The sequence below is a fragment of the Durio zibethinus genome, chromosome 4 (assembly GCF_047325235.1).
Source record: "Durio zibethinus cultivar Kanyao isolate XHJ-2024 chromosome 4, ASM4732523v1, whole genome shotgun sequence".
NCBI classification, from domain to species: domain Eukaryota; kingdom Viridiplantae; phylum Streptophyta; class Magnoliopsida; order Malvales; family Malvaceae; genus Durio; species Durio zibethinus.
The window spans coordinates 8,208,609-8,223,827 of record NC_143165.1 but is presented as its reverse complement, the minus strand read 5'-3'; the positions used below and the strand labels follow the sequence as shown (position 1 = coordinate 8,223,827).

Sequence of the window (15,219 nt, the reverse complement as noted above, 5' to 3'; positions counted from 1 at the left end):
TTTTATCAACTGCACTACAAATGTGAAAGAAATTAAGAAGATTCAAAACCGATTCTTTGAGTCATGACACACATGCCAACTGGTGCATCGTATTCTAAAGGGCATCGGACTCAGGGCTCTCACCATACTTCCTCCCCTTCTCAAACGATGCTTAAATTATTTGAATCTCAAGTTCTTAATGGCCAAGAGATTTCCCCTTGAGAAGGATCATGATGCCTTCGTAAGGAAAAGAAAGGTATATAAGAACTACTTAAGGTGATGTGGACTGTGGAGGAAGGCTTTGAACAGGTTCACACTACAAATGACCCTTTCTAAACTTGCTAACCGAAGTTTCCTATTGTCTCTGTCCCAACAGCGGTCTTGATTTGCAGCGGTCTTGATTTGCAGCGGTCTTTGCCTTATCTTACATGTACAATACAAAATGATGGAAGAAAAAGCTCAACTTCCCAAAGAAAATTCATCTCCAGCATCGCTGGCAACTCACAATCTTCCTCATATCCAGGGTCCAATTCAAAAGAATTGAAGAAAAGGAAGATTCGGATCGCGTCGAGTATGTGCCAACAATTGTTTACAAGTGGGTTTGACAAAGTGCATATACAACGCATTTCAACAGGCAGTTACCGTCATGTGCAAACGAATTAATAAACAAATATAATTTTGACTCACTCATTAATTTTTTTTATATATAATTTTATTCAGTCTTTGGTCCTTCTAGACTGCTTAGAGACATAACGGTCAAATAATCTCATCTCTCAAACCAACTAATTCCTCCGTACAAGTTTCCATTATTTGGTTTTCTACACAATTCCTATATAAGTGGATACGCATAAACGAACCAAATCACACCCTTTAAAACAATTAGATTGTTTTCTTTTCAATCTTTTTTTTTTTTTTGTTCTTTTTCCATACCAAAATTTTAGTTACGTTCTCGTTAGTAAAATTTCGAGTGCCTGAGTTGTGTGATTCGAGCCATAAACAACTCGATTTTACACCGGTTAATTAGCTTTAGCTGGGCTAATTTTGATATGGCAAGTGGTAGAGAGCCAATGAAGGTAGTGATCATCAACACCAAGTATGTAGAGACAGATGCTACAAGCTTTAAGTCCGTGGTACAAGAGCTGACCGGTAAAGATTCAGGAGTTATGAGCAATTCATCAAAACCGAAAAGCCGGTTTTATCACGAGCAGATGAACAAGAAAGAAGAAGGGATTCCCCCAGAGGCTGGAAGTTCTACATCAGGCGATTCGGTTTTGATGAAAAATTTGTCATTCATGGAATTCGAGAGATTGCTAAAGGAGATGCCTCCTGGGGACAATTTTTTATGGAATGTGGAATGAATTATAAGTCGTTTGATTACATTATTTGTGGTCTCCCAATTTGATTTGATAATTGTTCATCAGCTCAACTGGTTCATCAAAGGGCTAAAATGTTGGAAATGGAAACATATATCTATCTTTAACTAGAGACTAAGAAACCAAAGAAGTCAGAAAATTTTAATTGGCATCTCTATAACCAGATCTCATCACACCATAAATATCTCCAATACCATTTAATTTTTCCTATTTAAATCATAATATCTTTTTTTTTTACTTGTAATATCTTTTTTTTTTACTTGTAATTATCAAAAATTAAATTCTGATTATTAAAATAAAAAATTCGATATTCTATTAATAAACCGCACTGGCTGATATAACAATGAATGTTTTAGTTGTCATGTTAATACCCCATGATGCAGCTTTGGAAGAAAGAATCACCATCCATATCTCAAGGGTGAATCAATGAATGGGTCACTGTGTTTGAAATCCTTGTAGCGAGGCATGATATTAAGGGCCTTTGGTTCTACTTGGTAATATCATTACAAGTGACCTCAAATTCAAACAGAGATAAGTAGTATTTTGTTGTTGATGCCATGATCAAATGTGATGGACTTGTCCAGCTAAACCATGGTGAGTGGGTGCCGAAGGTGTTCCCCAGCTTTGGTCAGTCAGGATACATAATGGGGGAGTGAGAGGGAGTTTGAGATAATCCTATAGGAGTCCATAAACAATTCTACTTATGTCCCATTAACATGAATTTGACCTTAACCTTAAATCAAATCACAAAAAAAAAAAAAATTGAAAGATCGCAATATTAATAAATACAACTTATGAAAGTCAATGAAAAATTAACAAAAATCTCGGACAATAAATGCAATTTTTGAAGAAAACCACTCAAGCCCTTTTATTCTCCATAAGAACAATTCCAAGTATAAAAGGTTAATTAGGTTGGGTTACATTAGGCAGAGAGATCAGCCATAAGAGTGCAACACATGAAGATTCATGGGTTCACCATCCACAACCAATTGGGTGAACCAAATACCAAACCCTCAAGGGACAACTTACATTTGTCAAAGCAAAATATATTTGTATATAGTAGTTGTTTTTTTTTTTTTTCTTAATCTTTGAAGAATGCATAAAAGGATGAAGGTTTCATGTGAAAAATATAAATTTTTATATGATGAAACTAACCTAAGACATGAGTTAGTTATACAAGAATTTGGTCAACCAACTAAACGGGAGTGATATTTTATGGTCCACTCATGGCAGGTGTCGACAAAATCATCCAGCTTTATGGGCCATCCTTCTTGCTTTTGAGATAGATTAGTTACCCACTTTTGTCCATGGAGTGTAGAATAAAACATTTATTATCAATTTGAGTCATATATTAATTAAAAAAATTATATTTGAAAGAAAATTAATTAACATTGCTTAATTTTTATATTTTAAAGTAAAAATTGTGTATTTATATAATGTAAAATATTAAAATTTTTATATTTATATTATATTTTATATAAAAATTATGTATCATAATTTATATTAATATAAAAATATAATATTTTTTTAATTTTATTAAACTTATATATAGTTATTATTAACATTTTAAATTTATTATATTTATATTTTATTTATATTTATATCGTATCATTATATTATATTTTAAATTATTAAATTTATTTTAAAATTATGTTAGACAATGTAATATAATAAGGAAGTCCAAGAATTGCCTCGCATCTTAATCAATTATTTTTATTTGAAGAGGATTTTTTAAATGAGAAAAAAAGTTAATTAAGGTGTAATATAACAAAAAATAGATTTTCAACTGATCATTCAAATATAATTTAAATTATAAAAATTTATTAGCTATTTACTATTATTAATTAATCAAAGTCTTGATCAATGAGAATTTGACTTAAGGAAGAAATTTATAGTAGTGAAATAATTTCAAATGTACTATTCTTATAAATATAACAAAATTTATCTTACTTTAAAAATTAAAAAAACTTATTTATTTCTAAATTTTAACCTTCAAAAAATTTTAATTAATTTATTTTTGTCTTTTATTTTTATTTCAATTGTATTAGTTATTGAGTAATTGTAGAAATATCATTTAATTCAAATATGTAAATTTTAGAAATAAAGTTGTCAAATTCTTAATGTATTTCATACTATATATAAAGAGATAGTATGAAAAAAAAAAAAAAAGAAAATGAAAACATATTTACATTCTTCTATGTAACTTTAGATTATTATAATGAAAAAGGCGTTTGAAGAAGACGAGCGATGGGAAGCGCGTGAGGAAGAAAAGCATGCCTGTGGAAGTAAAGCTGGCTGTCGGGGCGGTGATGATTGATTCTTTGCTCCCTCTAGTACTCCAGCTTTTTCCTAATAATCCCTTTCTTCCCCGCATCATCTTCTTTTTCCCTTTTTTTTTTTTTTAATTGTAATCACATTTTTATATAATTTATAAAATTTTAATATTTTATTAAGGTTAAAAGAATAATAAAAATAAAAATCAATTTGATAATATAATGTTTTATTTTATTCTAGTTGTTTTTTTTTTTTGTTTAATTTAGTTCAAAAAAATTAAGAAACAAAATTAATATTTTAATTGAAATAGGATCAATTTTCATATCATTAGATGAAAAAATTGAAATTATTTAAATTAAATTATTTTTTATTAATTTTATATAATTTTTAATTTTTTATATAATAAAAATAATTATTTTATATTTAAGCAATTTTAAATGTATTTAAAATAATATAAAGATAATAAATTTTATTTTTAAAAAATCTATGAATCTAAGGAAATTGAATATAATAATTCGAATAGTTTCAATCTACAAATAATCTTAAATTTTAAAATATTTTACATTAATTAAAATAATTAAACTAAATTCCATCTAATCCAATTTATTATTATCTCTATCTTTTACAATGGATCAATTAATTTTTCAGATAAAGTAATATTGTATTTCTATTAAACTTATAGAGTTAAAATTTGTATTTTTTATAAAAAAAAAAATATTGCTAATAAAAAAGTATTTTCCATTTTCTCAACCTTTATATATAAAAGTTTCCGTCCAAAAGCCGAAAAGAAACCAAAACTGAAAAACAGAAGAAAGCAAATACGCGTATACGTACTTAGTAATATATAAAGAAAGAAAATGATACTATACGTAAATTAGAAATAAAAAGGAAAATCTCTGTCTCTCTCTTTCTCTTTCTGAGAGAAATTTCTGATTCTGTTTCTATTCTCGTTAGTAAAATCTCTCCTTATTTTCTCTCTTTTTTCAAGTCTCCAGTTTCACTTCTCAATTTGCTCTCAAGATTTCAAGGTCAGTTTCCTTTCATCTCCCAAATTACCTTTAAAATAGTGATTTTTTTTGTTTGCTTCGATTTTTATTCAAAAGCTGTTTTCTTTTTGTTTGCTTTTTGTTTTGTTACAGGAATGATATGTTTTTCGAAATGATTTCACTTTTCCTTTTTAGTTTTAGTGTTAATTCTTTTGGTTGAATTATAGGTTTCTGAAAGAAATATACTTTGGCCAATTTAGCTGTGAAAATTAGAGTTGATAGGTTAATTTCTTTTAGAGTTAGATTTTAATGAAATTTTTGTTAGTAAATTCGCATCTTGGAAGCATTTTTTAACTATTAATTCAGATTCCTATGTTTAATTTTGAGCATTTTTTTTTGTTTCATTTGCAGGACTCCTGGGGCATAATTTTACATAGTGAACTGTTGTAAATTTGGATTAGAATTCAGTTTTTCCATAGCGTGCGTTTGATTATGTTGTAAAACTACGAATTAGGGTTTTAGATGCTATCTAATTATTTGTCATAATGTGTCTGTTACTTTTAGTAAACCAAATAATCAAAACTAAATGTGTATTTATTTTGGTTAGTTTTGGTTTTGGAGAATTTGAAGAATGATCGAATAGTAAGTAGAAGGAGAAAGGAGAGGAGGAGGAAAGATAACTATTTTTGGAACGCAAATTTGATATATTTTTTATGGGCAATAAGTTGGGAAGGAGAAGGCAAGTGGTGGACGAGAGGTATACGCGTCCACAAGGGTTGTATGTTCATAAAGATGTGGATATTAAGAAGCTAAGAAAGCTGATACTTGAATCAAAGCTTGCACCATGTTATCCAGGCGAGGAAGAGTGCTGTTGTGATCTTGAAGAATGCCCAATTTGCTTTTTGGTTTGTATTTATTTCATTGGCTTTCTTGTTATGTTTCCTGTTCAATTGTAAATTTCAAACTCTTTCATCCTTTTGCTTTAAAATTAGTTGCGATTGACTGCAATACCTTTTGATTGCCTCAATATGATTTTTTTTCCATTGTATTTTAGTATTATCCAAGTCTCAACAGATCAAGATGTTGCATGAAAAGTATTTGCACAGGTAAACTATGAGTGATTTTTCTGACTGATACTTAGTGATATTGCTAGTTGATTGACATTTTGACACATCTTATTTGCACCAGAGTGTTTTTTGCAGATGAAGAATCCTAATTCAAATCGTCCTACCCAGTATCCTTCAAATTAATGAATTTGACTGTAAAACATTTCAGTTTGATTAGTTGTTGATGTACTTGTATTCCAATACTTGGATTCCTTAATATTTTGAGGTGTCCTTTCTGCAAAACCTCAAACTATGCTGTGGAGTATCGAGGTGTGAAAACAAAAGAGGAAAAAGGGATAGAGCAAATTGTAAGAACAGCCCTTCTCTCCCAAACAAACAAAAAAGGGTGTAAATCTTATGATTTTCACTAGATAAGGAATAAATTTAATATTCTTTTGTGCTATTTAAATTTGGCAGGAAGAACAACGTGTCATAGAAGCACAAATTAGAATGAGGCAGCAGGAACTTCAGGATGAAGAAGAAAGCTTCCAGAAAAGACAAGAATTGAGTTCTTCAAGCACTGGTGTTGCACCAGGGGAAGTTCAATATGGTTCAGTTGCAGGTTTCAATTTGTTGTTATTCTGTTTTTCCTTATATATTGATTCGTCATTTCGTTTGACATTCTTCTATCTTGTATTTTTTTCCCAAACATTTCTCTTGTTATTGTAGCTCGTTCCTCTGGTGAGGAGGAAATAGTTTCTTCTCTAGATTTGCAGGCTTCTTCAACAATTAGACAACCCTCCCATCCTCGGGCAAATAGGTACGCAGACCTTTTGGATGCTTTACTTCTTTGGATAGAATTTACGATTCATATTTAAGAGCGCATAGAACATACTTGCTAGAGCGCAGGGCGACGAAAAGCTGCCCATCAATCTTAGACAGCACTAAGTGGTCAGTGGATGCACTTAACTTTGTTGAATTGGTGCAAAGAATGATGTTGATTCTTCTTTGTTTGCTACTGAAAGACCTGTTGTCTATAAAAATAGTTATACTACATAGCAGTGAATGCCTGCTTTCTTTTTGAATGAGAAAGAATGGAGAATGGTGAGCAGCTGTACCAAACAATTCTGTTGGTGTAAAAAGAATGAAGCTAACCATTCTTAGTTTGTTAAATATAATCCTGTTTTCTATGAATGAGTTATGGAAAAAAAAGAAAAATTAAAAATGAAAGATCACATTGGGTACATTTCATTGTGATGAACTTCTATTTTATTTGCTTTTGAATGAAAAAGATGAGACAATATTTTGTTTTACACTGCACAAGCACTCAAGTACTACTCTCTCTCTCTTTCTCTTTCTCTCTCAGAGGCCTAAACTAGGTTATATATTGTTGATTTTATGTTCCAGAAAGAATCTGATTGAATCTTCTTTGACTATCTTGTATCAAACCCTTAAATTGCAGGGATGATGAGTTTGACATAGATCTTGAGGAAATAATGGTCATGGAAGCAATTTGGCAATCAATTCAGGTATATTTTTAAATTGGATGAGATTTATGTATGAAACTAATTGCTGAATTTAAGCATTTAGCTGCTGTAAGAAAAGTCATACTTGTCAGTTCAAGCAAAGTGTGCTTATTAATATGGTTATTCTTTCATTGAAAGGTTTTTCTGTAGTTAAAGAAAGAGGCTGTTTTTCACATACATGATTGTGCTGTGGGAAGGTGTAATTGATTAGCCCAATTGAATAATGAATAAAGGTAAATAATCTGTATGGGTCCATGCTGACAGTAGCCCTCAAAGATGTTGTCTTTGATTGGAACTTCAATATATTCATGTACCTTAATGAGAATAAACTTGATCAAACATAATTTTATCTTGGGTAAGAAAATAGTATCACGTGTGTGCATATATATTATTTTCCTGAGAGGATTATAGGATGACGTTAGAAATAATCTTATATTATAGCATCTGACTATTGATTTGTTAAATTGAACTGATACAGGAGAACAACAAACAGAAAATTTCTAACCATGGAGATGCTGCTTCTTCCATACAATATGCTTCAGGAGATCGCTTTATCTCACCAGCAATGGCTACAGTGGCTGGTTCATCATCATCCCCGTCTGGTGGTCTTGCTTGTGCAATAGCTGCCCTTGCTGAGCGTCAGCAGATGGGTGGAGAATCTTCTGTCAACCATAATGGAAATATGCCAGCATTCAATGTGCTTCCCAGTAGTAGCAGAAGGTTTTATAATAGGTTGGACCGAGTTGCTGAGAACTATCCTCCTGCAGAGAGTCCGGTTGATATGCCAGCTGATGGGGGGATGACACCAGCAAGAGATGAAGGGGAATGGGGCATAGATCATGGGTTAGAGGTGGCTGAAGCAGGGACTAGCTATGCAAGCTCTGATGTGACAGAAGATGCTGGTGGGATCTCTACAATACCACAACAAGATGAAATTCGGGGCAGCTTTCATAATTCCCCCAGACCCATTGTTCCAGAAAGTTACGAGGAGCAGATGATGCTGGCTATGGCTGTGTCTCTGGCTGAAGCTAGAGCTATGACACGTGGCCCTGGAGTTTCATGGCAATAGTTTTATACCCAAGCTACCCGAGATTGTGTTTCTTGAATAGATGATGCTGGCCATGGCTGTTAGCTAGCTACGTCTCGAGCTGGGACAAAATGCAAAAGTAGCTCCATTGCAACCAGTTTAAAGATCAAGGTAGTGATGATCCTTTCCTCTTCCTCACACTATGTCATTCCATATATAGATGTTAAAAAAGTAAACAGATTATTCTAGCAAATGAAAGGTTGTTTGTTTATCCTATTCATAATGTTTTGGACCCCCTTTGCTACATTGATTTTATTTGTTAGCATGTTCATATCCCAGAAACAAAATCATATTATGATGCTTTCTTTAGTAGTATTATTTACCTTGCATTTGTCAAATGAAAAGAAGCGTTTGTAAAAATGAAGTCGTTGACAGCAATGGCTATGAGGTGATAAAATGAAATTGGTTTGTTAAATCACAAGCATATCGAAGGCAAATTAGAAGTTGGTAAAGGTTTTCAAGTCTTAATGTCTTATCTGCCACTGTACTACAATCCGTGGACAATGAGAGAAATCAGAAATGAAATACCTTTCTTTGTAAATCGTTCCTCCTTAAAAAGGCAAGAATTAGCTACGATATCCTTGAAGTCTAGTGTATATTTATGACTTTGTTCCATCAAGATGGTCTACCGGAGGCCATTTGACATTAAAAATTTATGTGATCGGGGGCCATAAGAGTGGTTGAAAAAAAATCAAAAGCAATTAATTTTCACATGCAATGCCTCTTCTTAATACACGAAAAGTTCTCGTGTTTGGATGGGTTAATAAAAATTGAATATTTCATTTGTAAAATTTAAATTTGATATAATTTTAATATAAAATTTTGCTGAAATTTGTAATATAATTTGATTTTGAAATGGGATAACCTCCCTTACCTAATTTTTTTTCAAAAACAAAAAGGAAAGCTCATATAATTGTATGGGCTATCACATGCTTTGTCATAGACTAGGCTTGGTTATTATCAACAGGTTGTTCTCCATTTTTTTTCTCCTTAAATGACGAAAATATACATATCTATCAAGGACCACATCGACCTACATTCCTTCTATAATTTGAATAACTAAAATAATCATTATTATTGGATTCTACATTTAATGTGACAAAAAAAAAAATCAAAGCCTTAAGATGTTGTTTGGTGGCTATTGGGAACACTTTAGATAGATGCTACTCTGGACTAATTGATTTGATTATCTCATGATTTTGACTCTACTAAAAGTCTTAACCCTCACTTTATAAATTTCCACTTTTAACAAATGAATTTAGTAGGTGGCAAAGTTTGTTCTCAAATCATGATTATTAAGTTAGAAAAACCTTTTTTTCTAATTTGTATATAGTAATTAAATAATTTTTAATATAAACAAATGATATATAAATGGACGAAATTCATAACTGATAAGACTGATATATGATATCTTTCTCTTTGTACAAATTTCATGGCAAATGCCAAAAACTTATGCGGCATCCCCTCACTTTTTTATTTTTAAAATATATCTTCCCTCCCCTTTTATCCTTTCCTCACTTCTATGGACCTCATGCAAAATTGACATCTCAGGTTTAGGTTGAATTGTTGATGGCCAAGCCCAATTTTTACTATCAATCTTTTCTCTCAAAATTACACTCGTGTCCTTTTCCTTCCCTCATTTTATTATTGATTCTTATTATTTAATATGGTATAATATCTTATTAATGGATCCTGTTTATTTTGCAGCTTTAATTCAAACTTTTGAACTCTCTCTCTCTCTCTCTCCATTTTCTTTCTCTCTTGTGCTTCATTGCTCTGAACAAATTTCTAGGTCATTTTCCTTTTCTAGTTCTTCATGGCCTTGTTGCATTTCACTTTGAGTACTGAAAGGTTTTTCATGGCTAAGATTTCCTTGTTCCCACCTAACAATAGAAGCTAAAGACTAGTATTGCTGTTTTTACTTTTGTAAGGTAAGATATTAACCTTCTTCACTCTTCGTTTTCTTTTTATTTTTTTAAATGAAAAAGTTTGATGTTTTGATCCATTTATGAAGCATGCATGTTTTAGTTCAATTTCATCACTTGCCTTTTGATCAAGACACATAAAGTAAAGAGAAGTCCAATGTCCCAGAAAGTTAAACACCAAAAATTTCTTTCCTTTTTGATTGTTTTATTAGCTATGCAGACATGCAACAACTTGTTAAAACAAGGTTTGAAGGTGCATTTTTATTTATTTATTTTTTGTTTTTAAAGATATGATCCACCAAGTTGTTCACGTAGTTAAGCATTGCTGGTTTCTCCTTCAGAATGCAGTTTCTTAAAGTGACCCATTTCTGATCTTGTTGGGTAAATTCCTGAACTTTGATCTGTTTTGGTTTTTGAAATTCTTCTAATACAGTAAAGAACTCAAGAACTTTGTCTGAATGTCTGCACTATAAGACAAAAATTTTCAAACATCACCAAGAGTCTTTGATTTTGACTCGTAAATCTCAATTTCTTTCTCAGGCATGCTTGGCTCCATTTTTTTTCTCATTCGTTAATCATACACCACATGTAGCTTGTCAAACTACAAAAATGCCCTTGGTAAATTTTAAGTGACCATGCATTTTTTTAATGGTTTACTGTCCATATGTTAATGTGCATAGGTAGTGAAAAAAGAAGACAAAGAAAAGCTTTTGCACTGCCCTAGAAAGCAAGGGAAACAGCAAAAAAATCTAAGGAGTCAGGACATATGGAATTGGAAAAGTAAAAACTATTTTTGGATGTTTTCATTTAGAATATATGCTTTTTGTTTGATAGTGCTGTGATTATTTGGTTTGGTTTGACCGTTGGAGGACTTTCTACTTTTACCTCTGGAAACAATAAGCAAAAAATTAACAGCTTTGATTTTTCACAAGGTGGGATTTGATGTTTGAATCCATGACTAAGCTTTTTATTACTATTAAAACTAACCACTTAAGAGAAAGTAGTTAGCATTAGAATTAGAATTGGCAGCTAAAAATTTTAAGACACATAAATAATTGGCTAGTCTTATTGTTTTTACACAATCATTAGTTTGCTGGTAATGATAACAATGATATCTCAAGTGGCCTAAGCAGTGTCTTACCTTTTCAATGTTACCTGCATTCTCCTCAATGCAGCTACTAGCGATAAAAGGTCATTTGGGGCAGCCCAAAGTGGGATCTTGAGAAGAAACTGATCTTGGCAATGGTTTGTAGCTCCAAATGGAGGAATCGTTTAGAAAAGGTTCAAGGATTTAACTCCTCTAACCAAAAAGAAGAGAATCCTAGGAGGTGCATTTGAGAGCCCAAAAATTTTAAATTGGAATTGTTGCAGTGCCATTTGCCTCATTTAACAAAGATTTTCATTATGAAGAGAAGCAAGCAGATGATATCACCCTTATGTCATTAGTGTACAAAATTAACTTTGCTAAAAGTTTTTACCCCAGAAATCAGTCAAAAGCCATACACTTGCCTCCAATAATTGAAAAAGTTGATGGCAAACCTGCTCCCATGACATGGTGTGTACACCATAATGAACTGCATGTGCTCCTTTCGTGGCTATGGTGGACCAAGTGAGGACTTCTGACAAAGAAGTTTTCACTCTACTGCAGGTTTTATAATCCAGCATTTCATGTACTTAAAGTAGATGTTTTAAAAATGCTTTACAAGGAGTGAATTTGCATTGATCTGTGTTAAGCCCTGGGCAATTTACATGTAATTTTGTATTTCCTATTTTCTACTGATTGGCCATTTGATGGGAGGAATTCTTATATGGTATCCCTCTTACTATTCCTTATTAGAGGTACTGTGAATTTTGAAGATCTGCATTTTGCACCGTGTCATTGTCGTATTGCATGCAAGTTCTTGTTTAAATCTTCTAGCTTTTCAGCTTTAAGTCATCTTGTAACCAATGAGTGATTCCTGAAACCATGCAAGATGTCACATAGGAAGATGGGAAATCGTTTTTCTCTTCCTTTTTTTTGTCTCTGAAGATTTTGTGTCATGTGGCAATAACTTATTTGATTTGGTTACTGTCATAATTGGATCCAAGCTAAGGGCATACATCTCCATGTCTAAAACTTCATTCAAATTACCTCCTGAATTTATAATTATATTTATTGTCTATATACATCTGACATTCTTACCTTTTTTCTTTGGTGCACATAAAACTCTGCAGGTCACAAGTTTTTGACCTAGTAGTTCCTTTCTAATTACAAACTCTGTGACATTTAAGTGCCAAAATGCCTAGATCAAGGTGAGAATCTCTTCTTTTTGCTTGTGTTAGATCACATTCCATTATGGTTTTTCTTTCCGCTTTGAGACTCTATAATTTATCAATGGTTAAAACTAGTTAAAACTTATCATCTTGGCATTCATGCATACTAGAACAATGGTTTGCATTCAGGCAAAAGACAAGATCAGCTTGTGTTAACATGTTTACCTGTTCTTTCTTCTGAGATGATGTTTCTCTTTTAAGTTAGAACTTCATTAACTTTTACATGATTTTATATTTAATTTTTCCTGTTTTTCCTTTTATGAGTAGGGGCTCAGAAATGCCACAAAGGCAATCCTCTCGAGGCACACAGCTTAGGTCATCAAGTTCTGATTCAGATCCTCTGCATCACCGACCAATTACTGATCGTAGTAGTCTCAGGCTCGGAGACCATCGCTCTCCAAGAGGAGCTTCCCAATCAGATCCGGTGAATCAGAAGAAACTTGGCACCCGCATTGCAGATTTAGAATCTCAACTAGGGCAAGCACAAGAAGAGCTGAAGGTTCTGAAAGACCAGTTGGCTTCAGCAGAAGCTGCAAAGAAAGAAGCTCAAGAAGAACTGGAAAAGAAGAGCAAGAAGCCAAAAGCTCCAGAACCTGCTGAAATTCATGAAAAGATTTCTCTAAAAAAAACTCAAGATTCTAAGAAAGCAGACAGCAGCCTCAGAGATGAAGCTCCTGAATATAATCAACGAGCAACTGATGTTTTTGAAGTTCCAGTGGAAGTGGTAGCAATTGAGCCTAAGGTCGAAGTCCATGAAGCCAATCAAGTAGAAGAAGAAACCAAAGCAATAGAAATATCAAATGAACCACCAGCAATATCAGAGCAAGAGAAACCATCTTTCCATGACTTGGCTTTGAAAAATGATGAGATAAATGTGCTAAAATCCAAGCTAGAAGAGAAGGAAAAGGAGCTTGGGGTGTTTACTCAAGAAAATGAGGACCTGAAAAAGCTGCTGCATGAAGTGGCCTCAAATATTTCAATTGCTAAAGCCAAGGAAGAAGAAATGACCTTGAGATTGAGACAAGTAGGAAAGGAGCTGGAAGCAAGTAAAGCAAATGCAGCTCAACTGAAGGAAAAGCTCCAATCTGTCGAAGTGCAAAAGGAAGCATTGGAAGCAGAGATGAAGAAACTAAGGGTGCAGACGGAACAGTGGAGAAAAGCAGCAGATGCAGCAGCAGCTATTCTTTCTGGGGGAGTGGAAATGAATGGAAGAATTTCAGACAGGTGTGGCTCCATGGATAAGCATTTTGGTGGTGTGTTTGAGCCTCCAGCTGGTGGGTATGCAGGTTATGTTGGATCACCTGGCTTGGGTGATGACGATGATGGTTTTGGAAGTGGAAAGAGGAAAGGCTCCGCCATCAAAATGTTTGGAGACTTGTGGAAAAAGAAGGCCCCAAAATAAAACGAGAAGTATGCCAAAGCATATTTTAAGCTGCTCATGTATAATTGTTGTGAAATTGGCTGCTCAGCGGTTTCAGTTTTTGTTGGTCATGTATGTCCATTGTTGCAGCAATTTGGTCATCTCATCCTCAGTAGGTAGTATGCTTCTGCTATGTAATGTAAACCATTAAGGATGATCTTAAGGTTAGGTGTGGGATAGAAGAGGCATTTCTTGAAGCCCTTTGTGAAAAAACAAGGTTCCATCATCAATGTTTTATTTGTTTTAAATTTGGCTGTGTTCTATTATTTTGCAGAATTTGTTTTGAGCTGAGGAAAGGGCATCATAAGAAATTATACTGATGTCCTCTATTATCAGCAGGCAACTAGCAACTGAAGTTATTATTAAGGTTTCTTTGCATCTTCCACTTGGATTTAAGAATGAAAGTCAATTCAATTACGTTGGCAATATCCAGAAAAAAAAAAAAAAAAAAAAAAAAACTAAGAACAGAATTAATTAGGTCTAATTTATGCTCAGATTAGATTCATAAACAGTGAACTATTGTAATAGCATACCAACTTACCAATCAGGCCATCGAAGAACATCCAAGCCTTATCAGAAAGTTACAGATACTGCCAATCTAAGCGTGATACTAGGCCTTGGCAACCATCCTGAAAACCAATGAGTTACCCAATATAACCAAGCTAGCATCCGAATATTTAAGTTAATGATAGGTGCATATATCTCCCACCAAAGAAACAGCACCAAAATTCTATATCTTGCACTTAAATTTGGCAATCTGTGTATTTTTATTGTGTAATTAGTGTTTAACATGTATAAAATATTAAAATTGTCATGTCCACATATCAAATACAAAACTTTTTTTTTTGTTTTTTTCAAATCTATATTTAATTTTTCGTTAAAATTATAAATCGTGTTACTTTTATATATTTTTTTTTATATTGTATCGTAACATCTTGTTTAAAATTAACAAATCTATTAAATTAATAGACTCTTACGCAACTATGTAACAAACATAGATTATGACTCAGCATTTTTAGACCAATGTTACGATGTTTAGGGGAATGTTTGATCAGATTTATCACTAGATATAACCTAATTCAAATTTCATTGAGAGACTGTTAAGAAAAAAAAAATAAAAGAAGAAAAGAACGTGGAAACTTTGCACTTAACTCATTCACTAATCATCATCGCTTTCATAATTTTGGCATAGAGATTGGAGTCCAATGCTTGTATCATTGGCAAATTTCCCTTGCTATCTTCTCTTCTATTTTTCCTCTGATATTACTATTTGTAGCCACAACAGGTTTC

The 15,219-nt window shown here is 32.7% G+C and overlaps 3 protein-coding genes across 9 annotated transcripts; all 3 read left to right on the top strand.

Moving 5' to 3' along the window:
• Nucleotides 1-861: 861 nt before the first annotated feature.
• On the top strand, nt 862-1,523 carry LOC111288639 (VQ motif-containing protein 10-like). The gene has a single exon (XM_022879603.2). It carries the CDS (start codon nt 1,026-1,028, stop codon nt 1,335-1,337), a length of 312 nt encoding a protein of 103 aa, XP_022735338.2. The 5' UTR covers nt 862-1,025; the 3' UTR covers nt 1,338-1,523.
• A 2,974-nt stretch (nt 1,524-4,497) lies between these two features.
• Nucleotides 4,498-8,487, top strand: LOC111287167 (E3 ubiquitin-protein ligase DA2L-like). 3 transcript variants are annotated; one of them, XM_022877468.2, is made up of 9 exons: nt 4,498-4,654; nt 5,220-5,517; nt 5,667-5,718; nt 5,801-5,846; nt 5,945-6,026; nt 6,136-6,280; nt 6,388-6,478; nt 7,121-7,187; nt 7,663-8,487. In XM_022877468.2, exons 2-9 carry the CDS (start codon nt 5,326-5,328, stop codon nt 8,251-8,253), a joined length of 1,266 nt encoding a protein of 421 aa, XP_022733203.1. In that variant the 5' UTR covers nt 4,498-4,654; nt 5,220-5,325; the 3' UTR covers nt 8,254-8,487. The 3 variants fall into 3 exon arrangements, with proteins under 3 accessions (XP_022733203.1, XP_022733201.1, XP_089615499.1); XM_022877466.2 differs by having other exon boundaries at nt 5,024-5,517; XM_089759373.1 differs by lacking the exons at nt 5,220-5,517; nt 5,667-5,718.
• A 1,492-nt stretch (nt 8,488-9,979) lies between these two features.
• LOC111287168 (interactor of constitutive active ROPs 4-like) lies at nt 9,980-14,177 on the top strand. Of its 5 annotated transcripts, XM_089759375.1 has the most exons (5): nt 10,019-10,202; nt 10,485-10,577; nt 10,877-11,844; nt 12,411-12,488; nt 12,777-14,177. In XM_089759375.1, the coding sequence occupies exons 4-5, from the start codon at nt 12,475-12,477 to the stop codon at nt 13,909-13,911; spliced, it is 1,149 nt and encodes a 382-aa protein (XP_089615501.1). In that variant the 5' UTR covers nt 10,019-10,202; nt 10,485-10,577; nt 10,877-11,844; nt 12,411-12,474; the 3' UTR covers nt 13,912-14,177. The 5 variants fall into 5 exon arrangements, with proteins under 5 accessions (XP_022733207.2, XP_089615501.1, XP_089615502.1 ...); XM_022877472.2 differs by lacking the exons at nt 10,485-10,577; nt 10,877-11,844 and having other exon boundaries at nt 9,980-10,202; XM_089759376.1 differs by lacking the exons at nt 10,019-10,202; nt 10,485-10,577; nt 10,877-11,844 and adding an exon at nt 11,868-12,007.
• Nucleotides 14,178-15,219: the final 1,042 nt, after the last annotated feature.